This window comes from Anolis carolinensis, chromosome 3 (assembly GCF_035594765.1).
Source record: "Anolis carolinensis isolate JA03-04 chromosome 3, rAnoCar3.1.pri, whole genome shotgun sequence".
Taxonomy (NCBI): Eukaryota; Metazoa; Chordata; class Lepidosauria; order Squamata; family Dactyloidae; genus Anolis; species Anolis carolinensis.
The window spans coordinates 102,296,922-102,320,466 of NC_085843.1; the positions used below are offsets into that span (position 1 = coordinate 102,296,922).

General features: G+C 39.1%; 1 protein-coding gene across 6 annotated transcripts in view; it reads left to right on the top strand.

Annotated features, from left to right (window-relative positions):
- mid1 (midline 1) overlaps positions 1-23,545 on the top strand; it is a 275,413-nt gene that overhangs the window by 212,656 nt on the left and 39,212 nt on the right. For all 6 annotated transcript variants that reach the window (XM_016992374.2, XM_003218816.4, XM_016992373.2 and 3 more), the window contains one exon: positions 7,443-7,538. In XM_016992374.2, coding sequence (XP_016847863.1) covers positions 7,443-7,538 — 96 coding nt within the window. The remainder of the gene's footprint in view (positions 1-7,442; positions 7,539-23,545) is intronic.

A 23,545-nucleotide genomic window follows, 5' to 3' on the forward strand; every position in this document is an offset into this window, starting at 1 on the left:
TGGTTGAGGAGGGAAAGAGGGAGAAAACTGGCCAGTTGAGGGGGAAAGAGAGAAAACTACAATATCCTGCAGGCTACCCTTCTGCTTTTCCCTCTTTCCCTCCTCAAAAAAGCCCCTTCAATCCCTCTCCCTTCTGCATAATGTTGGCTGGTTTGAAGTGGAAAGAGGAGAGGGAGAAGCAGGACAGATACTTACTGAGAAATGTAGTGTTCTTTCTCTCTTTCCCTCCAAGGCAGTTGGGTGGTCCCGAAACCAATGGGCAAAGCCCGTTTTTCCCTCAGGGTGTGAGGACTTAAACACACTCCGAAGCAGGTTTAACTTATGTCTGGAAGTGCCCTAAAATAATCCAGTTCAAATCAGATAATGTGGATTTTCTGCTTTTATAACCTGGATTATCTGGCAGTGTAGAAGGAGCCTTTGTGAGTGGTCTAAAGACTTGGCTGATTTCTTTTCCTGTGTGTGTTTCATTGCCGTTTTTGATTTTCAGCTACAGATGCATTTAACTACTATAAATTGCTGTAAATTGACAGGTGCCATGAATAGTAATAATAATAATAATAATAATAATAATAATAATAATAATAATAATAATAATAATAATAACAACAACAACAACAACAACAATAATGGATCATTGATGTCGCCATACCAGTCGCATTGACGAAAAACAACAGGAAAAATTCAGCCGCTATCAGGACCTCAAGATTGAACTTCAAAGACTCTGGCAGAAACCAGTACAGGTGGTCCCGGTGGTCATCGGCACATTGGGTGCCATGCCAAAAGATCTAGCCAGTATTTGGAAACAATAGACATTGACAAAATTACGATCTGCCAACTGCAAAAGGCCACCCTACTGGGATCTGCGCGCATCATCCGAAAATACATCACACAGTCCTAGACACTTGGGAAGTGTTCAACTTGTGATTTTGTGATACAAAATCCAGCATATCTATCTTGTTTGCTGTGTCATACAATATAATAATAATAACAATAATAATAACAACAACAACTACTACTACTACTACTACTACTACTACTTCATTCTTATATCCTGACCCATCTCCCCAAAGGGACTCGGGGCGCTTACATGGGGACCAAACCCAGTAATGCAACTGTAAAATACAATAACATTAGATACATTCAATTACAATGAATTAATACTTAAAAACATATTAAAAGCATAAAAGCATAAACTCAACAACAACCGATAACCAATAGCCAGGCACAATGGGTGTGTCCAAAAATTGGAGGCAAGGCAATAAGTTATACATATGCAAACAGTGCAATATATTGCAAGGTCACTAATATGATTGGCCAGTAATAAAATGCAGTGGCTAGGTATAGGTGGAGATAAAAAGACTCAGCCAAATTGTGCCAAATTAGTCAAAAGCACATTGAAATAACCAGGTTTTCAGGTCTTGACGGCACATACACCCACATACACAAGTTGAGTATCATTATCCAAAATGCATGGGATCAGATTTTATTTTCAGATTTTGGCATACTTGTACAGTAGAGTTTCACTTATCCAAAGTTCTGGATTATCCAAGGTTTTGGGTTATCCAAGGCATTTTTGTAGTCAATGTTTTCAATATATCATGATATTTTGGTGCTAAATTCGTGAATACAGTAATTACAACATAACATTACTGCATATTGAACTACTTTTATGTCAGATTTGTTGTATAACATGATGTTTTGGTGCTTAATTTGTAAAATCATAACCTAATTTGATGTTTAATAGGCTTTTCCTTAATCCCTCCTTATTATCCAAGATATTCACTTATCCAAGGTTCTGCCGGCCCATTTAGCTTGGATAAGTGAGGCTCTACTGTACTTACTTACTTACTTAGGCGATCCCTCGTCGTTCGAGGACGATGGTCTTCCAACCTTGGTATCTTGGGCGTGTGTTCTTAGGTGACTGAAGAGACCGATTCTTGACCCGCATATTCTCCCGCAGTGAGGACATCGGTTTCCAGGTGGAAGGCGGTCCCGGTCGGGGTTAGCTTGACGCTCCTTCCTCTTGGCACGTTTCTCCCTTAAGCCCTCCGTTCGTGCCTCTTCAAACTCCGCAGCACTGCTGGTCACAGCTGACCTCCAATTAGAGCGCTCAAGGGCCAGGGCTTCCCAGTTCTCAGTGTCTATGCCACAGTTTTTAAGGTTGGCTTTGAGCCCATCTTTAAATCTCTTTTCCTGCCCTCCAACATTCCGTTTCCCATTCTTGAGTTCAGAGTAGAGGAGCTGCTTTGGGAGACGGTGATCGGGCATTCGGACAACGTGGCCAGTCCAACGGAGTTGATGGCGTAAGAGCATCGCTTCAATGCTGGTGGTCTTTGCTTCCTCAAGCACGCTGACATTTGTCCGCCTGTCTTCCCAAGAGATTTGCAGGATTTTCCTGAGACAACGCTGATGGAAACGCTCCAGGAGTTTGGTGTGACGTCTGTACACAGTCCACGTTTCGCAGGCATAGAGCAGGGTTGGGAGGACAATGGCTTTATAAACAAGCACCTTGGTCTCTCTACGGATGTCCCGGTCATCAAACACTCTCTGCTTCATACGGAAAAATGCTGCACTCGCAGAGCTCAGGCGGTGTTGTATTTCAGTGTCGATGTTGACTTTTGTGGAGAGGTGGCTACCAAGGTAGCGGAAATGGTCAACATTTTCTAATGTTGCACCGTTAAGCTGTATTCCTGGCTTTGCAGAGGGATTAGCTGGTGCCTGTTGGAAGAGCACTTTGGTTTTCTCGATGTTCAGTGAGAGGCCGAGCTTCTCGTATGCTTCTGCGAAGGTGTTTAGAGTGGCTTGTAGGTCTTCTTCTGAATGCGCACAGACTACGTTGTCATCAGCATATTGGAGTTCTATAACAGATGTTGTGGTGACCTTGGTTTTGGCTCTCAGTCTGCTGAGGTTAAATAGCTTGCCATCTGTCCGATAGATGATTTCCACTCCGGTGGGAAGCTTCCCATCAACAAGGTGAAGTATCATAGCGATGAAGATGGAAAATAAGGTGGGGGCAATAACACATCCCTGCTTGACACCTGATTCAACCTTAAATGGGTCACTTTGGGAGCCGTTGCTGTCCAAGACTGTTGCCATCATGTCATCATGGAGGAGCCGCAGGATGTTCACAAATTTGTCAGGGCACCCGATTTTTTGGAGGATGGTCCAGAGAGCGCTGCGATTCACTGTGTCGAATGCCTTTGCAAGGTCAATGAATGCCATGTACAGAGGTTGGTTTTGTTCCCTGCATTTTTCTTGGAGCTGTCGAGCAGTGAAGATCATGTCCACTGTTCCTCTGGAGGGGCGGAAGCCATTCTGGGATTCTGGGAGGGTGTCTTCTGAGACAGGGAGAAGGCGGTTTGCAAGGATTCTTGCGAGGATTTTCCCGGCGGAGGTTAGAATGGAGATACCACGATAGTTCCCGCAGTCTGTTCTGTCCCCTTTCTTGAAAAGGGTGATGATGGTGGCATCCTTGAAGTCTGCTGGGATTTTCTCGGTCATCCACACCTTTTCAATGAGCTGGTGGAGTTGTTGCATCAGCTCAGGTCCACCCTCTTTGAAGATTTCAGCGGGAATCCCATCAGGTCCGCTAGCTTTGTTGTTTTTTTGTTGGCTGATGGCATTGCTGACTTCTTCCAAACTAGGCAGTGCTGCAAGCTCATCCCTGGTTTGTTGTTGCGGGATTTGTGAGAGGGTCTCTTCGGCCACATTGGAGCTGCGATTCAGCAGGTTCTGGTAGTGCTCTTTCCAACGTAGTGCAATTGATGTTTTGTCCTTCAGAATTTTGGTTCCATCTGATGAGCGTAGGGGCTGTATGCCATGGTTTCTTGGTCCATAAATGATCTTTGTGGCTTTGAAAAATCCCTGAGCGTCATGGCTCTACTGTATATACATATGAGACACCCCAGCCTAAATATGAAATTCATTGATGTTTCATATACACCTTAACTGCATACCCAAAAAGTATTTCTTACACACTGTTTTTCTTAACTATGTACTATGTAGGTGATGTGTGTGTTATTTATTTGGCTTTTGGAACTAGTAATACCAAAGTCAAAATAATCTTAACAGTGTGTACACAAATATACTATATTTATTTTCTGACTTATCCTTCTCCCGTGCAAATGTTGCAAAAACAACAAAAAAATCAGATTTAACATTAACCCAAAACTTTCAGTCCACAAAAGGGGAAATAGAAAGGACACTAGCAACAAAATACCATATAACTAGAGAGTGTATCTAAAAGGTTCAAATAACCTTTTCCTTCTATCAAAAGAAATAACTGCTAACCTAAGAGTTAGAGGGACAAAAAGAAACTTAATTTTTTAGGTTTTCTAAGGAATTAGTCACTTGGGAGAAAGAAATTCCATTAGAGACAAAGGCATAGGTTAATTAACAGACAATTCAAGGCTGAACTGAAAGGACACTGAGTTCCTTTCAGCAAGAAAAAATGTCATACATGAGAAGTACCATCCTTTTCCTTACTAGGATTTTTTTCAACCCCCCCCCCCACACACACACACACACACAATCTTTTGCTTTGAATTCTTTCTTTTAACTGGGAAAGACTTCTGTGAAGGGATCAAGGAGTCACATTAATCCAATTTAAATAAAGGTCTATTCTTTTATAAATTGGGACTGAGAATAATTAGTTTCACCCATATAGGGGAAAATAACTAATAATATTCTCAAGTACTACAAGATGACAATAATACGTTATTAGTGCTTCTGACTCATATTAGGAGAGGTAGGACAAAGACCAGATGCGACTTCCAGCAAAATCATGAACCCGTTTGCCCAGTAAAATCATAAGACTGGAGCAAATCAAAATAGTAGCAGAGACTGAAAGCCTGTAGGATTGTGAGATAGCTCATCAGAACAGTACCAGGGAGGCTTAAATTCAGAGTTTAACCAGCTAAACCTCACATAACAAATCACTGAAACCTATCTCACAGATGTATTGTGTGAATCATATGAGAGCATGTATCCTGTCTTTAGGTCCTTGAAGAATAGGAGAGCTATATATGTAATACAGCAAGACCCCCATATCTGTAGTGAGTATGTCCCCATCTGGGCATGATTTCCTGAAACCAGGGATACTACTGAAGACTGTTATATTACCTGACTTTTAATCCAAGCATACAACAAAATTGTGTTGAAGAACTTGCTAGATCGTCCAGTGCAACCCTATTATAATTTCTAGGGAAGGATACCATAAAATCACCTGGAGGACCCAACAAATTCCTAGAGAGATCATTTTCCCCTGGGGACAAGTAAGTGTATTCCATGGTCATGGGGATCTTACTGTAAGTAACATCAAGACCATAGATGAAGTTATATAAGGCAGAATATTGAATAAGCAGTCTTGGTAGCTAGAATCTTTACCACAGCGTAACTCAAAATGTAAGGGTAATTACTTACAACTATAGTTCTACATCCTTAGTTACAATTATGACATGTTAAACATGTAACTTTGTTTTTGTGTTTCTTAGATGCTACAAAAGTAGTTGCTAGTCATTACATTTGAAAAATCTGAAAGTTACCCACAGACCATTGCTATGAAAGCACACTGTCCTCCTGTGCATTATATCATTTTCTCAATAGCCACTACAGAGCAGGAAGCAGGATTTCCCTTCTGCACCATTTTAGTGTAGCTGTACCCACAAAACAGTAGCATTGAAAGTCCCAGGAACACAACAACAGTATCCTTCTCCAAGTTATTATGTTCTTGCACCTTAATTACTGGGGGAAAATGATAAGTAAATAATTATTTGTAATTATGTACTTCCAAGCTCTGTGTTCTTTCACTGCTGCTTCCTTCTGAGCAATAAGAATATTTTATTTAAAAGTCAGTTAACATCAGTGAAAACACTGCTGTGTGCCCTTCCAAGTCATTCCTGACTTATGGCAATCTTGAGGAAAACCTATCACTGGATTTTCTCAGCAAGATTTGTTCTAAGGGGGTTTGTTATTACCTTTTTCAGTCTTTGTGTAGCTTTTCCAAAGGAACCCAGTGGATTTCCATGGCCGAGGAAGAATTTTGAATTCTTGTCTCCCACTCTGACCACTTCACCACACTGGTTGTCTTTTAAACTGTCTGTTGGATGGATAAAATTACTGTATTTTTCTGTAAGTGAGTAAAACTGAGTATCTTGCTAGGCAGGGAAGGCCATTTTTTGAGGACAGAATGAATAGATAACGTATATGATTTAAGGAAATGAAATTCTGAAATGATAAAAAGATATAAGATGATATATGCCTGAGTGGTTATCCAGAGACAGTCTCTATATAAGGGAATTTGGTATCTCTTGCATCATATAAGATATATCTGATTGTAATCTGAAATTAAATAAATTATGAATATATTATTTTATAAAATAAAGATGATCGGGGGTATTTTTGGGGGTTTTTCTTCTCTATGATTTGGTTCTTTAATCCTACTAGAGCTATTTACATTGTCCTTAGTACTCAACAGATAAACAGATCTATCAGCAGTAGAGGATTAGGAGGATGAAAGACTTATAGCAGGAAGTTGATTACTCTGCCAGAGAGAAGCGCGAATGAGATCTTAAAGAAGAACACAAATAAACACTTTGCATTTTTAGTAGCAGATTTAAAAAACACAATTTTTGCATCGATTTCAACCTCAGAAATACTGCAACAAGGGCCTTAAGTTTCTCTATCTAAAACAGAGTGGGGAAATCTGGGCCACATGTAAGCCACATACTTCATTTCTGTGGCCTATAAAATCCACTTGGGAGACACATGAAGCTAGAACATTACATTTTCCAACATTTTACACATGAAATCCAAGATATATGTGTCACACAGCAACAAAATGTGATCATGGCGGCAAGAAGACACGAGCTAGAAACAACAGTTCATTTCTGCTTGAACCTACCTCTCCTCTCCTCCCTGTTAAATGAATTACATTTTCAGAAAAAGAAATACTTTTTTCCAGCAACTGAAGCAAGCTGATAACAAGGAGAAAGTAGGAGAAGGAGAGGGAAACTGGGATATTTTAAAAGGAACTGAAATGGTGGTAGGATAGACAATTGGAACTGTTCCTGTCGTATTGGGACTGTTTGGTGATATGGTATAATCCCATCCCACTTTGCTTACACTTATTATTTATAAGTTTGAAATATCTGCACAAGAAGCTTATGTATTTCAGTAGCAGAGAAATTTGAATTCAAAGTAATGTTTATTTCGACTCATGAATCAGTTCCCCTTGGCAGTTTTGTCACAATTGCTTACATATTCATAGCTTAAACAGTTTTCCTCAATTTGTGGTGTGCAATTGTGAAGACATGCAGAAAAACAGTAAAATAATTTGCTGTACCTGTTTCTTCAATACATATTTTTTCCATTTGTGTATTGAATTACAGTTATAAATTGTATACAATACAACATTACTAATCTGTGTTGTCTTTTTTTTACAGCAAAATCTGGAAAGTAACCTCACCAATCTTATCAAGAGAAATACTGAACTGGAAACACTTTTGGCAAAATTAATTCAAACTTGCCAACATGTAGAGGTGAGTATTGGTCTAGATTTAGAATATTTGATACCTGGATCATATCTATATAAAACACTGATGCATCTTTAATGGTCTTTCTTCACATTTAAACTTTTCAAACAATTTAAAATATTGCTTTGAGGAACTGTGATGAACTGAATCTAGATCCTCTTGGAACTTTAGTGTCTTTTAACAGGTTAATATTATAGGAACATTTCAAAATTAAAATGCCCATACAATTATGTTAAAATTTGGGTTACATGAAAAAGTCATTAAAAGATTTTAACCTGTAGTATATAGCTTTACTCTCAACACTTCCTTGCTTGATTTTGATGGCATATTATCTTTGTGTTCATGGAAATTAATTTACATTTTCTAATACTTAAGATGCTGAGATTAGGTTGTTTGTTCTTGTAAGTATAAGTATATTCTTAGAAGTGTCGATTTCATTTCAAGGAAAAGAAAAATATGTGATTTTTATGAATACACTGAATATGAAAAGCAGATTATATGAAATTGAGTATTTTCATTAAATATGTTAAAGTGAGCGTAGATTCTGAAATGGTGATGAAGGAAGGGGAAGCTGCCAAAATGGAGAATATAGTAGTGATAGCATTACTCGTAATGGACATAGACATTGACCAGATTTTCTCCCCAGAAAATCCGGAAGGTAACAGCTTCTGACTTGAACTTCATAAGTTTCAGGTTTCAAACTGAAAATGTAGGTACATGTTCTAGAAGAACAAGAGATTTTATTAACTAAGTACAAGTGATACACAATGTTTTCCAGACCAATCATATTTATATCATGTGAGTAACTATAATTTTTTGATGTCACAACTTCATTGCATATAGCATGAAATATTTTGCTACAGTATGTTGCTACAAAGAACCAGACATTTAAGCAATTTTTGCTATAGAATAAAGATTTATGATTAATTAATGTATGTCTTGACACAAGGATGACTGAAAATATTCATATTAAAAACAATAAAATGGCTTCATTAGGCCTATAATATATTGATTTAATCTGAAATATGAGTAAGATTTTTGTCCTTGCACCCACACTTTTGTTTTGTCATTTCATTTGGACTGAGAAACCATGGTTATCATATTTGGAGCAAGTTAAATAATTAAAACATGTGCTGAAGTTTTTTTTTTAATATCCTGGCTTGTGCTGAGACTCATTGCCATAGCTTTCTGGTTTTGTGAGAATAAACAATTAATCTTTAAGAGAAGATGCCCTGGTTAGTTTGATGGCTCATTTTGAGGAGAGAAAAAAGAGGCTGCACATTCAGGCACTTGTGGTTTGAGAGGCAGTGAATCCACTCTGGGGTTTTGTCCAAATATTAAGGAAGAACCATCCAAGGTATTTAACCCTGCCCTCCAAATAGGTTCAGCACTTTAAATAACTTCTTTAAAGATCATACTAAAACCTGAAACAAGTTCATCAGCCCTATTAGCATGGAAGCCACAAACAGCCACCCTCTTCATTCAAAAAACATGTTCAGCTTGTTAAGGCAAGCACATCACCCACAATTAAAGCAGTTTTCCATAACTATTTCCTAGAAGTTTGAGACTACAAATCCCTCTATTCATAACAATTGGCTATGCTGACTCAGGCACGAGGGGGGGTGCAGTCTTTGCAGTATAAATGACAAAATAATAATTTTGGTCCACACCTTTGTTTCAGTGAACTGGATTTTGATATATGTTCACTGATATCTGAAAGCTTGCTATCGTCTTATATCCGTCTTTTGTTTACTTAGGCAATCCCTCATTGTCTGAGTATGATGGCCTTCCAAGTTCTTGGAAGATGCTTGTGAGTGAGGTTTTTTTTAATGTGTGGAGGTCAGTGCGCAGCTGATCAACACACAGTCTTCAGAGAATGATGGTCCCAACCAGTAGCATGTTTAACACGACAACAGTGGGTTCTCAATCTGTTGCAGCTGTCTTCTGCCTTCACAGCCATTGTAACATGTACCATGTTATCTTCTGCCTTATCTGTCCTTGAGGTCTTCGGATTGTTCTCGGTCTGGAACCTCTCTTGCGCACCCCACCCCCGAGAGTGCATGAATGGTGGTTACTCCCGCAGGTTCATTGGAACATGCAAGCTCACTCATCTTGACAAAGTGATAATCCATCGAGGGGGATATCAGTCTATCTATTTTGGTTGTAACATTTGTAGGGGATTCCCTTCTCCCAGTCCCACCACCTGAACATAGGAGATGACTTCTGGGGGGCTGCTCCCAATCTTTGTCACATCATTCCCTAAGACAGCAGGTGCTTCTACATATACATCATAATGCAGTTTGGAGGTGGGTTAAAATAACTCGATTTTGCTATGCAATGCCTACACAAACACCCCAAGAACCATTTGAAGACTGGGAAGGTGACCACAGCTCGTTGTACATTTTGAGGACTTCCCAACCTCAAGCTAGCTTCAAGCTTCATTATGCAGATATAGTCTAGAATTGCTCTTTCTTTTCTCTCCTTTCATTGACAACGGAAAACTCTTCTATTCTCAAGAGCCTTTTTGAAATTGATTGTAAGGTTATTTAATAATGTGTAGTTTCACTGACTTTTGTTTTTTATGGATTTGTCTTAAAGACTTCATTTTATGGATAGTTGGAACGCATTTTAACAATGCTATTTGTATTTAATATTAGTGGTTAAATGTCATCCAGCTATCTATAGAATTTATAATTTTGTCTCCATTTGTTTCTATTGTTGTTGATTGCTGTGTGTATCAGTTTTGGGGGAAGTTGTTGTTGTTGTTGATGAGGCCAGCCAAATAGGATACAGTCATTTGCTCTTTCCAATCTGTAAAGTGATGGGGGGTAGGGGAGGCCTGCACCAGGTTTTTTCTCATTATTTTTTTTCTTTTGCAAGAAAACGTCCCTTTTAATTTTATCTCAGCACCAGCAGTTTCTTCATTGTAAAGATACAGCTGACATACTGGAAACATATGTGTTATTTCCCTTTGATCTTAATTTTACAGATTGTTCTCTGTTGCCAAAGGACAACAGCTGCATAGCTCATATATCACTTAATCCCACTTCCCATAAAACTACAAAAATTGAAGCTAAACTCTCCCTGCTACTATGAGGAAAGAAATCTATGGCCAATTTTAAAAGTGCAATTGAATCTCATTTTTTTAAAAGAATATTCAAATAATTTGAAAATGAAATGAAAATACTCTATTGATCTGAATGTAAATTTGATTCTAAGAAGTGTCCTTTTTATAGTTGCACCTCACCTTGGTCATTATGAATTCATGAATTAAGCAGTCTGGTTACTTCTTTGATAGGAGACTAATAGGGAATATGAGATATTTCTAAGTAGGCCTAGAAAAGAATTCTTCCTGAAGCCTGAAAAGCTGAACTAGTCAATGCTGGCAACATTGACATAGATGGGCCAATACCTCATTCGGTATACAGAAGCTTCATGTGTAATTTTTATGAATACCCTATTGACAACTTTAGTAATTATTCTACAGCTTCACAGCACAGCCTTTGACAGTGTCTTTGACATGCCTTTGACAAGAAGATCCTGGTTTGCATTCCTTGTTACAACCAAATCTTGTCATTCGTAGAGGGAGCATACAACCCCCCATTACGTCAGTTCCACTGGCTGCCAGTCTGCTACTCAGCACAATTCAAAGTGCTGGCTTTAGCCTATAAAGCCCTAATTGGTTCTGGCCTAGCTTGCCTGTCCGAACATATCTCTCTCTATGATCCACCTCGGAGGTTAATATCAGTGGGGGAGGCCCTGCTCTCAGTTCCACCATTCTCACAACTGCGACTCGTGAGGACGAGAGACAGGGTCTTCTCAGTGGGGGCCCCTCAGGTGTGAAACTCTCTCCCCAATGAAATCAGGTCAGCCCCCTCCCTCTTGACTTTCAGGAAAAAACTTAAAATGTGTCTGTGGGTATTTGAGCAGCAATTGAAGCAGTGCAATAATGAGAATGACAAATCAAAAGCCTTGGGCTATGATTTGAATTTGTGTGATTTTAATTGATGTTTAATAATTTGATGTTTTTAACTGTTGGATTTTAATTGTAACTGTTTATTTTTGGAATTATATGTTGTTGACATTGTATTGTTGCCTGTTGTAAGGCTGCCCTGAGACCCCTTTGGGGTGAGAAGGGCGGGGTACAAATGTGAGGAATAAATAAATTCTTGTTCAGTGCCACTCAACAAATGAGAACTAAACCCACATTAACTAAAGCAGTTGATTTTTTAGATTTATGTTAGTGTTCCCAATGAGGGAAAGTCCCCTATTTGGGCTTGTTTGGCTTATAAAAAAGGTCAGTAATGGGAGTTGTGAAAGACATATGTAAAATTATGCATAATGTGCAGAAAGAGTGTGAGGCATGTTGTTATAGTCAATAACAATTCACACCAGCTTGTCATGTTTTGATTCTTATGAGGAGCAAACCTTTTGAGTAACCCTTGAAAATACCCCAGAGCAGGAAATGGAATTAGAACACCGGGTTACTTTTTTTCTACATAGATAAGAGCATAACAAGATGTATATGTTCACCCAAACTACCTTGATTTGGAAAGAACAGTCCCAATTCATCCTATGCAATCAACACTATTTCTTGCTTTTAAAATACTCCAGTTTCTCTCTTTTCCTCTCACTTTCCCCAATTCAGTTGGTGCAAACTGTGTTCAAAGTGCTAAAGTAGTTTGCATTCAATTAATTCATTAAGAGGAAGAGAAGAGGAGAGGATGGGGTCTTGCCCTTCCTAGTGGGTTTAGAGCAGTAGTTCTCAACCTGGGGTCCCCAGATGTTTTTTAGCCTTCAACTCCCAGAAATCCTGACAGCTGGTAAACTGGCTAGGATTTCTGGGAGTTGTAGGCCAAAAACATCTGGGGACTCCAGGTTGAGAACCACTAGTTTGGAGATAAGTGATTCAGTATCCCCCACCCTTAGCATCATGCTGGTGGAAAGGCAAGATGTGATTTTTCTGGCTTCCAATGGAAGGAGGCCAATATAATTAGTGTTCTGGCATCTTGTGCTTAGCCTATTTAAGGGTCCCCTTCCTTCTCTCTTTTAACTGGATTGATCAACTGTCCCACCTCTTTTCACAATTCAGAGTCACTGATCACCGGGCAGGAATTACCCCCTAGTTTACAGGTTTTTTCCCCCTTCCACCCTAAACTGTTATTGGGAACTTCACAACTGGTTTAGGGACCACCCTTAAAATTTCAAACTGTAGGGATTTTATGGAGAAATTAGGAGTGTGGTGAGCACATTTGGCATCCATTTGGTGAAGGACAGAGATCTGGAACTACTCCTGAGTATTTTGCGACCAGGGGGTGGGAAAAATTGCTGTCCTTGGGGCTGTTCTCTGGGTCTTTGCTCTCTCCAGAGGCTATGTAGTTTGAGGATTGACATTCCCTGATCAGCCTTCTATATAGATAGTTGGCCTGGGAGCAATCCAGATTTAAGTTGGGTCTCTCTCTCAGTGATTATTGTGTCTCACCAAGGGGAAACCGAAGAAACCCTAGCTGCTCCCAAACCAGGCTGCTCCTCCGTTTAGATTTTGCCTCTCACAAAGAAACATTTAAATAGGTGACTATTAATAAAGTTGCCCATATTGCAACCCATATCTTGGCATATGGTCTTATTATTCCATTGATTGATCAGCAGAGTTCTATGGCCTCTCCTAATTTGTATGTCCTTCTCCTTAATAACTTAGCCAAGCAATTTAAGTAGGAATTTGCCTAACTGCAGATGTTACTAGATTATAGCTCCCACTAGGCAGTTGGCAATGAGAGATGATGGGAGCTGAAGTTGTAAACCCAAAGGGCCTGAAGCAGAAGAGTGAGTCATCTAAAATTGTTGTAGTGTATCTCTCTTCATCTCTCACCATGTGTAGGCCATAATTGTTGCAAGCTGGAGTCCAACTATATCAGGAAGACCAAGATTGGCCCACTCTGGCATAGAGTATTGGGGGGTATTGTGCATATACACATACATTGCCAAATGCAATTTGTCTGCAAGAAAGGGAAGCAGACAGACTGTACAAGCCAAGCATACTTAACGATCCAAGAGTCAATCCTGTGCTTCAGCTCACGTAGCGACAATATGCTGACTGGGACACTGTATGAGTCAGTCTTTATTTCAACATTAAAGCTGAAACCCATGACTGAGGGCAAACACATAGATTCAAGTGTGGCCATTCTGATTTATAGAAACACTTAGGGCAGAACTGCACGTTTTAAGAAACAAAAGATCTTTTCACATGGTCTCCTTCTTGTGTAGTCCCTGAATGCTTGGAGATGGGGGGCGAGACCTATTTTCCTGGCCCCATGCCTAGCTTTCTGTAAATTTGGTGCAATGCCTGAAAGTGGGAATCTACATGTATACTGCTTGGCGCGCTCTAGAGTTTAAAGCAAATTCCCCAATTGAATTGAGTAACTTTGTAGTAGTGGCTGCTGTATATGTGCATGCTGTTGTCGTTTTCAAAGGTTGTACAAATGCAGAGATACATGGGATTGGAGGCATCAGGAATGTATGCTCCATAGGTCTCATTGGTATTTCCCCTCCATATACATAATGTGTGCCTGAAGACAACCAATTAACATATCCAATCCACCAAGTACTACTTTTGCCATACGTTCCTCTGTTTCCCACCACATCATTCACCACTGCTAGTAGATAAGATGATATTTTAAAAACAGGATTTGGAATATGTCTACTGTTTGTAGTGTTCTTGCGTTTCTGATAACATGTAAGTCTTTTCTAATTTCTTCAATTGTTTCAGAAATATTTACCATGCCTGTCTAGTGGCCTCGTTAAACATCTTTGTCTCCCCCACATACAACTTCCTAAGACAAATCACATCCTATAATTAATGTTATGAATATAGCTGCTGTCCTTACGGTTTTCCAAAGGAATGCTAGGAAACTGAATATTGTCTGCTTCCTTTATGTTAAGTGAGCCCCGTCTGTCTGTGTAATTGGAAGAGCTTATTTTCAAATATTCTAGAGTTTTATGAAAAAGTGTGTATTACTTAGTCAATAGAATGAAGCTTTCTTCAGCCTTTTGCACAGCAATGTAATCAGAACACAGATGTAGAGAAATCTGGGAATCTTAGTGAAGAAGAATAGGTGGGGGGACATTTTCCTATAAATGATTTAAATGTTTCAGTTTCAAACAGTATTTTCTAACAATATTTTTTAAATGAGTATCCATAGCAAATGCCCTATTGAGAATCATCCTTGGATTTTACAGAATAATAAAGATGTTTAGCATATTTCTTTGACCCAAATTTCATGTTGTTTACTGCTTATAATGTTGCTCTTTTAGCTCAATTATTTAGATGTATGTCTTCAGTCTGGACTTAGTGTTCAAGTTATAAGCCAAAAGAGATTGTTTATTTTATCTCTCAACTGTATAAACCCGTGCAAACAAGGAAATGCAGGTTATCTTGATAAAGGCTGCTCTTTGCTTGTGGAAGTATAACTAAGATGGGCAGAACATCACAGGGTATAGTATTACCATTACACAGTGGTATCTGATAGTCCCCTTTCTTGTCTTCCATCCAAATTGAAAAATCCCCAAAGAGAAGTGGAATGTAAGAGAGTAAAACAGAGATGGAAACATTTTAGAAACACAGGTTTCCATTACAAATAATGAAAATACCAATACTTAAAATATTTCAACTACTTCAACAAAGAGTTCTTTTAAATTTCACAGCTAAGTATGTTTTCCTTCTGTTTTCCATGAAACGGGCTTAAGAGACTTCTTGTTTGTGGTTTAGCAAAAATTAGAACAATGTTGGCAGGATGCTACGCAGTAGACTTTTATTGAACAATAAGAAGGCCTTGCTCGTTATAATAAAAATAATGGATACTGTGTTTTTATTATGTGGCACAGTGCCAACTCCCTTTACTTTTTAATTCACAGACTGACATTTAAGAATTGTTCAGTTTGAACACAGCAAGTTGAGATGCAGAAAAGGATGCATTCAGTTAACAAGGTCTTGATAGTAATCCTGATAGTTAATCATATTATACAAGAAATATTGTCTAATAATCCCCTTTTTATTATCTTATCATTACAGTCTAGAATTAAGGACTTCTGAATTTTGCTTTGGAGGTTGTGTGTGGCACACTGTACTGATGAATAAGCACACTATAGGAAAAGTTTGTGATACTTTGTCTAGTGTGATCAAAGCTGCAAAGCTGATGTATCACTAACCCTTCAGAACAAAGCACAACTTATAAAAAAGAAGAAAGTTGTGTTGTTTCGGCATTGATAAGCAGGAAATAATGTCTGAAACCGGGGATTCATCAGCAAAACAACATCAGAGTGTGGCAGAAGATATTCATGAGGACAAACATAAAGCTAGGAAATGATGCCAGAGTTTGCTTCTACTTGCGCCTATTGAAAAGGATGAAATTCTGCTCAAATTCAGATTTGGTGCTTTGCTCTGTTCTGCACTAAGAAATTAAACGGATGTTTCTTAATATTGAAAATGGAGTAGATTGGTCCATGGACCTTTCATGGCTGCTCACTCCTATCCTAAAGCAACAGCACTGAATTTAAGGATGCCAGAATACGGGATTTGGGTTTAGCTGCTGGTACGTTTTACCAAATCCAGAATATTAGTTGTGGCCTTAGATATGGATGGCATGGTGATGTGCTCTTAATATTAATGTGAAATGCCTGCTCAAAAGCATGAACCAAGGTACAGTAGTGAACTTGTTAGTTGTTACCTGCCAAATGGATTATAGGTTACAGATTAAACGCAGTAGGTTTCTGGTTGAATTGAAATAAAAGGAGTTGCTTTGACATTTGAAGATACATGGTTGTCAAGACCCAGGCTGCAGAGCACCAATAACCATACACAGAGGCCAGAATCTATCTAATATCTTTATTGTAAGAGTATATAAAGTTAATAAAAACAAGTGTAGAAAATAGTCCAGAAGTAGACCTTTCAGGAAAGGTCAAAATTAGTCCCAAGAAACAATGTCCAATATGAAATATTAAGGTCCAAAGTTGTAATCCAATAACCGAAACACTCACTTTGCCAAGCAAAGTGAGGGGAGATGACAAGGTCCTTTAGTCCACGAAACTTAAGCAAGGCTGGGAAGTAAACTTGATTCTTGGAACACTAGGCTTAATTCAAGGCAACAAGAAACGAGGAGCAAGAACAGGATCCGTGGTAAATTCGTGGTGAGGTCCAGGAAGCAAGGCAATGTCCGTGGAGCAAGACAAGGTCCTGGGAAGCAAAGCAAGGCTGGAAACGGGAACGAGGGCTTGGAAGCGGGAGTAGCGTAGTCCACACACAACCTACTCCTGTAGCTGACGAATTGACTCCGCAAGATTCCTACGTGGGCAAAACACCTAAATAGGGTCTCGTTTCCCCGCCAAAGAACAATTCTCTGGGGAACCAGAACCGAAAGCCATTCTCTGTGTCCAGATGCATGACTCCCTAAAGTTTCCCATGGGAAGCAGGCTTAATCAGCTGAATGCCTGGCAGCGATCCTAGCGCTCCTGCGAGAAGCCTCCTGAGCGCTTTTCTGTTGTTTATAATAATCGCGGCGAGAAAATGGGGGAGATTTCGGCTCAAGGCTTGTTTGGCAGACTTCTGGAAGGCAAATCTCCTGCAGGTGCAAGGGCTCCAATTCTGGCTGAAAAAGCTCCAATTCTGGCTGAAACGGTGGGAAACCGAAGTTTTCCTCTTCATCTGTCACAACAGTGTTAGGAACAGGACTACATGGCCCATGAGTCATCACAATGGTTGTGCAAGGACAACCTTTATCATTATTTTAGCTTAAGCCATCACCCACTCAGAAAAGGAGTTTAGGCAGCATGGGGTGCTGCAGGGAAGACAAGGTAGCAATTCTAACAGAAAGAGCAAGATCCTAAGGAAGTTATAGTAATATCCCCGTAATCACAGGCAACATATCCAGAGTTTCCTTTACTCATACTCAAATGTAACTGTAATATATAATCAGCTGGCCTTCTAATGATAATCGTATTCTTAATAAGATTTTAAAAATAGCTACAAATAGGCAGAATCTTTGTTCCAGCATCTACTCTTCCCATTTTATTATGAAAAATGAGTAAGCATTTGTCTTGCTTCCTTGCCTTTAATCTTACGTCTAATTAAGTTTTTTAAAAATCTGTGTCAGTATAACCATAGGATATGCCTTGAAGCAAATGGAGTTTATACCAATGTAGTGCCAATTAGTGATCTCTTTACACAACTCCTAAGCCCTTAAGAGGAAATTTGGAACTTTTATCTGCTAAGTTGATAATGAGAGAAAGGGATAACGGAAGTATTTAGCTAGTTATAGCAGTGTGATTAAATACATGGATTTTCATTACATTTAGCCTGAGTGCAAGCAAACCATTACACGATTTTCATAAAATATATTTTGTCGTAATCATGAATGTTATGTAGCAGTTGGATTATGCAGCAGAAATAAATACTGGTGTCAGTGAGCAAATAAGATATATCATGACTGGGTGGAGCCACATTTTTTGATACTAAGCAGTGACTCTTTTTCTTTGAACATTTTCTTTTATGAGCTAAAATTGCTTAAGAGTAAATAAAGAATAAGAATAAGCTTTTAAATCTCTTTGCTCCTTGAGCTTCTACTTAACTCTATGTAGATGATTTATGTATTGTAGTATTAATATCCACCTTTTCCCCAGCATGAGACTCAAAGCAGCCTGCAGCGGTTAAAACGAACATAAACTTTAACACTATGTATGTGTGAATACTTTCAAGTCGCCTGCTGATTTATGGCAACCCCATACAAAACTTAAAAAAAAAGAAAGTAAACTATAGAAAAAATAAAACCAGTTCAAATATAAACCATTGAAAACAATAATAAATGAAAGTCCAGCACATTATAAAGGTCTGGTTTTAAAACAGGACATAGAGAACAGTTTAATTTTCAGAATATATGGACATAAATTGCAGTCTAAAAGGCCATAATTACATGAGATTTTGATTTTTCCATCATGGAAAGTTCACAATAGCAGTTTAACAGGTACTGAAAAAAGAACCATCTGGGGGAAAACTGTTAGTTATCTTGTTTAATAAAATACTTATGTTCCACGCTACATCATATGATTTCAGTTTACCTGTAACTTTTAGTACTGTAGCTCAATCTTTCAGGTAATAGTTTTAGTACAACATTTTAATAAAACTATGAAAGCAGGGCCTAAATACCCTAATCGCATCAGATCCTGTCTGATCCTGGAATCTAAGCAAAGTTAGTTCTGATTAGTATTTGTATGGGAGACCACTAGCAAATGCCAGATGTTGTAGACTATGCTTCAGAGGAAGGAACTGGCAAAACCATCTCTCAAGTATTTTATTTATTTATTTATTGTATCAGAAGCGAACCGAGGGTACAGTTATAATGTTTTTATAAGAAAATCTTATAAAATTCATGGGGTGGCCATAAGTCAACATGTCACTTGAAGATATATATACCTACACATCCACATTGGGCATCACTTCTTGCATTGTTCAAAAGCAAGAGTGGTTTAATTTTCAGCAGCAAGGAAACTACATAGCATACATGTGTGAAAATAAAGAATTTCTTTTTCTTAAGACATGGAACATAATGCAGTGTCGTGACAGTTAAGGTAAAAATTGTAAAGCATTTAAGTGTCATTCACAAACCAAGTAATATCAATTAAAGTTTGAATTCTGGAATAAACTCTTTAGCACTTCAGTACACATTATAGTCGGATAGATTCAATCAAGGAAACCACGGCCTTGAATCTGCAAGATCTGAGCAGATCCATTGATGGCAAGGTGACATTGACGTCTCTCATTCATGGGATCACCCTAAGTCAAAATGGAGTTGACGATATTTAGCAAAAACAACTTTATTCGGTCCTGTTACATATTGTAATGTAAGAAATATATGTATAATTGTGCAAGTTACTAATATTAAGGGCCAGACAATAATCTCAGGATGGAATCTCCTTTTCAGAGACTTTTCTGAAGAACATTTTTGTTCATGGAACACAACATAAGTGTTCCCAGGTCTTGAAAATTATAGTAGCTATGCTTTCTATGGGATTCACAGAGCTGTGGCTCCAAGAAGTCACATTTCTAAACTTCAGCAATTGATACTTTTTCTCGTCAGAACCTGGGGTAACTAACTGCAACTGTCCAAAGCCATCAATCAGTCAATCCTTTTGCCACTGTAAGAGCTGTCTGCTGGTGGAAGGAGAATAGGCCAATCCAGACGTCCATCCAGGCCTCCCCTTGGGAGGGAGTGCCACAGTTTTGGAGCAACAACTGAAAAGGCTCTTTCCTCACCAACATACATCCCCTGAAGATCTCAGTAGGCTCATGAGTAGAGATACAGTATTCGAGATAGTCTAGGCCCAAGTCAGTAAGGCTTTAAAGGCCATAACTAGCACATTTGTCTCCCATTTAGCAAAGCAGAACACAGGGAAGCAGCAGGGAGTCTATATGGCTGTTGAGCACCTTCTGAGATACAAAAATGTCTTGTGGGAAGGGTATCATTAAGTTCATTTTGATAGTAGAAACCAATGGTGCTAGTGCATCTGGTAAGACTTTCAGGCCCTTGAGTAAATGACAAATTAATTTACAGACAACTGATTCAATGCACCTTTGAATAATGTTCACAGATTCAAATAACCAATACAATTTATCATACATTCTATCCCATCCTAAAATATAAGACACTAAAGCAATGGTGAACAAAATGAGCCCCATAGGCTATGTTATTAGTCTTCCTCAGGTTTTCCTTGGAACACCCTTTTTAATGGCAGAAAGCAATAAATAAATAAAAGGAAAGCAATACAGTAGAGTTCCGGTTATTTGACATAAACGGGCGGGCTGAATGTCGAATAACCGGAACTGCCTGATAATAAGGAGGCCCTATTATCCCTCCTGGCAATCCAGTTTAGGGAAGCGCTCCGTGCGTGCTGCTTCCTAGCAACGCACACGGAGTGCCTCCCAAGGGGCGAGGGCTCGCTGAGGGATGGGGTTCGTCCCTCAGCGAGCCCTCTGCCCAGGGAAGTGCCCCGTGCACGCTGCTGCCTAGCAACACGCACAGGGTGCTTCCTCCTCCCTCTCCTTCTCTCAATCTCCCTTCACTCCCTTCCTTGAGCTGCCCCAGGAAGGAACTCAAGAGGAGAGGGAGAGGGAGGGTCGCCCCCGGTGGCACCTTGGATAATACAGAGTATTAGGAACTCGGATAACCAGAACTCTACTGTAATTATATATCATGAAGTGGCTATTCTTTCCATACAATGCAATAACAACAAACTACTTTTTGAACCAAAATTAACTTTACAGCCTGTATTAGACCCTGAGTAACTGGATGAACCTTCTAAATGTGCACTTCAAAAGTATCCCCAAGATCTTTCTGTCTATTTTTCTTGTGAAATATTGCATCTCAAAAAATAAAAATAATCCAAGTATGCCTTTGGAAAACAATATGAACTATCCCAACTTATCTTGTCACAAGGGATTTACAAGGAACTACTGCAACTTATTTTCATTAGAGTGGGCATAGCTCTATGGATTTTTGCATGCTGTCAGTGCGTGAGGCAACAGTTGAAAGAAAGAAGCTTTCATTTGTCAAAAACAATGGGACAAGAATAGCAAAGTCCCTTAGGCATCTCGTCTGCCAAATATGAACTTGAAAGAAATTTTTTTGAATGCTTTTGCATTCAAAAAATCCAGAAAAAAATAAGCTTTAAAGCTTATTGGCCTAATGTGTGTAGCAGTATTGATTCATTAAAATTTTAAAAAATCAAGGCATTGATAGGATTATCTCTTTATTAATGGTCAAAAAGTTATAAAATAGTTAGCAAACATGCAACACTCCCAAATTTGTTTAGTATTGAACAAAAGTAGTAAAAGTAGATCTTTTTCAGAAATATAGAATAAGCAATAGTAATTTCAAGATGAAAACAAACTTTTCCATATTTTAAGATGTATGTGTGGGATCCATGGCTGTGGTATCCATGTGTGTTGTTGTGTTTCCACCTTAGCCAGCAAGCCTGTCGTGAGGGTTTCTTGGAAAAATTGCTCATAATGGGGTTTGCTTTTGCCTTCCTCTAAGGCTGAGAGAATATGACTTGCCCTAAGTAGGTCACCCAGTGGGTTTTGCTGACTGAGCACGGATTCAATCCATAATCTCAAGATTTGTATTCCAGCACTTAAACCACTACAACACACTGGCACTTACTGCCCTTCAAAATGATGCTTGAGGCATGTCCTGACCCATCCTGTCTATGTGAACTGAAGGTCACTCGGAAATATATTTTCATATTTACCATTACCAATGGTCCAGTCAGTGGCTATTATTAGCTTGCTCCCAGGGGCTCAATGGGCTAAACCTTTGTGCTGGCAGGACTTCTGACATGAAGGTTGGGTTGCTGACCTGAAGGTTGCCGGTTCGAATCCGGGGAGAGCATGGATGAGCTTCCTCTGTCAGTTCCAACTCTACATGTGGGGACATGAGAGATGGTAAAACATCAAAAGATTCTGGCTTCCCCTGGGCAACGCCCTTGCAGACAGCCAATTCTCTCACACCAGAAGCAACATGCAGTTTCTCAAGTCACTTCTGATACAAAAAAATTAGTTGCTAGAATCTAATTAATGTTTAAGTGCACCATGAACCAGTATGTGTGGGGAGTTTGAGTGGGGAGTAAGTGTGGGGAGTTAAACTACAGGAAAGGAGATTCCGCCTGAACATTAAGAACTTCCTCACTGAGAGAGCTGTTTGGCAGTGGAACTCTCTGCCCCGGAGTGTGATGGAGGCTCCTTCTTTGGAGGCTTTTAAGCAGAGGCTGGATGGCCATCTGTCTGGGATGCTTTGAATGTGATTTTCCTGCTTCTTGGCAGGGGGTTGGACAGGATGGCCCATGAGGTCTCTTCCAACTCTATGACTCTATGAGTGTTTGAGTGTCAGCCATAGAAACCCACTTGGTCACCTTGAGTGAGTTCCTTAGCCTTAACAGAAAGCAGTGGTAAACTCCCTTTGCACATGTTTTGCCAAACACACACATAATGGGTCCACCTTAAATGAAAAGAACTTGAATTCATACAACAACATGAGCCTCTACTTTTTCAGCCATAGCTCTTGCAATTCATCATCATGAGAAAGTTCCATGCCATTTCCCATAAGTATTTGAAAAACTGTGAAAGCAACATTTCACATATATTTTAATAAAGTAAACCATATGTTCATTCTGTCTTACATACACTTGTCAGTATCTCAGCTATTCTGATGTCGCATGGGACTGCTGAGACGTATATTAGCTCCTCAGTGGAAAGTTGTCAAAGTATTGTCAAACAATACAGATCTCTGAAGAAAGTGAAAGGTTGTCATGGCTTGGTGGGAAAAGAGGGGTATAGAGATGATGATGCACAGGTGAGAAAGGACTAGCTAAGGTACTGCAAGAATTGAGACAGAAAAGAAAGTCAGTTCCAGAGTGAAAATTTTACAGAAATGGGAGGAAGAAAAAAGAAATCAGTGGAATTTATAAGCAAGTTTTTAGGCAACAATAAAGTTAAAGAGTCTATGAAGTCTGTAATTCAGGAATAGCAAAGTTGTGTGAGCTAAAATCTTAACTTTCAGGGCCTGTGGAGTCCTTGTTAATTGGCAGTTACTCCCTCCCAGGGAAAGTTTATATAAACATAGTAGCAAGACACACCAGTCATGGAAATCAGTGGAAGACTCAGCATGTCAACCTTACATCCTACTTTTTTTGGGTGGTGTGTACATGTGTGTGTGTATACATCCATACACACAAACACACACTTAGAACATAGAAGTGGATGCTTCAACCAGACGTTGTCCTTCTGTTTGACAAAATATGCTTCATGGATATTCTGTCCCCCTGCTTTTTTATCATTCAATTGATACTGAGCATATTTAATCTTCCTTGGGCTCTTTTGGAGACCTCCTATTATCCTTCTATAGTGTATAGATGGTTCTTTTTTCGCCTACAGTATGATCACAACTTAAGGAATTGATGTGCCACATGTT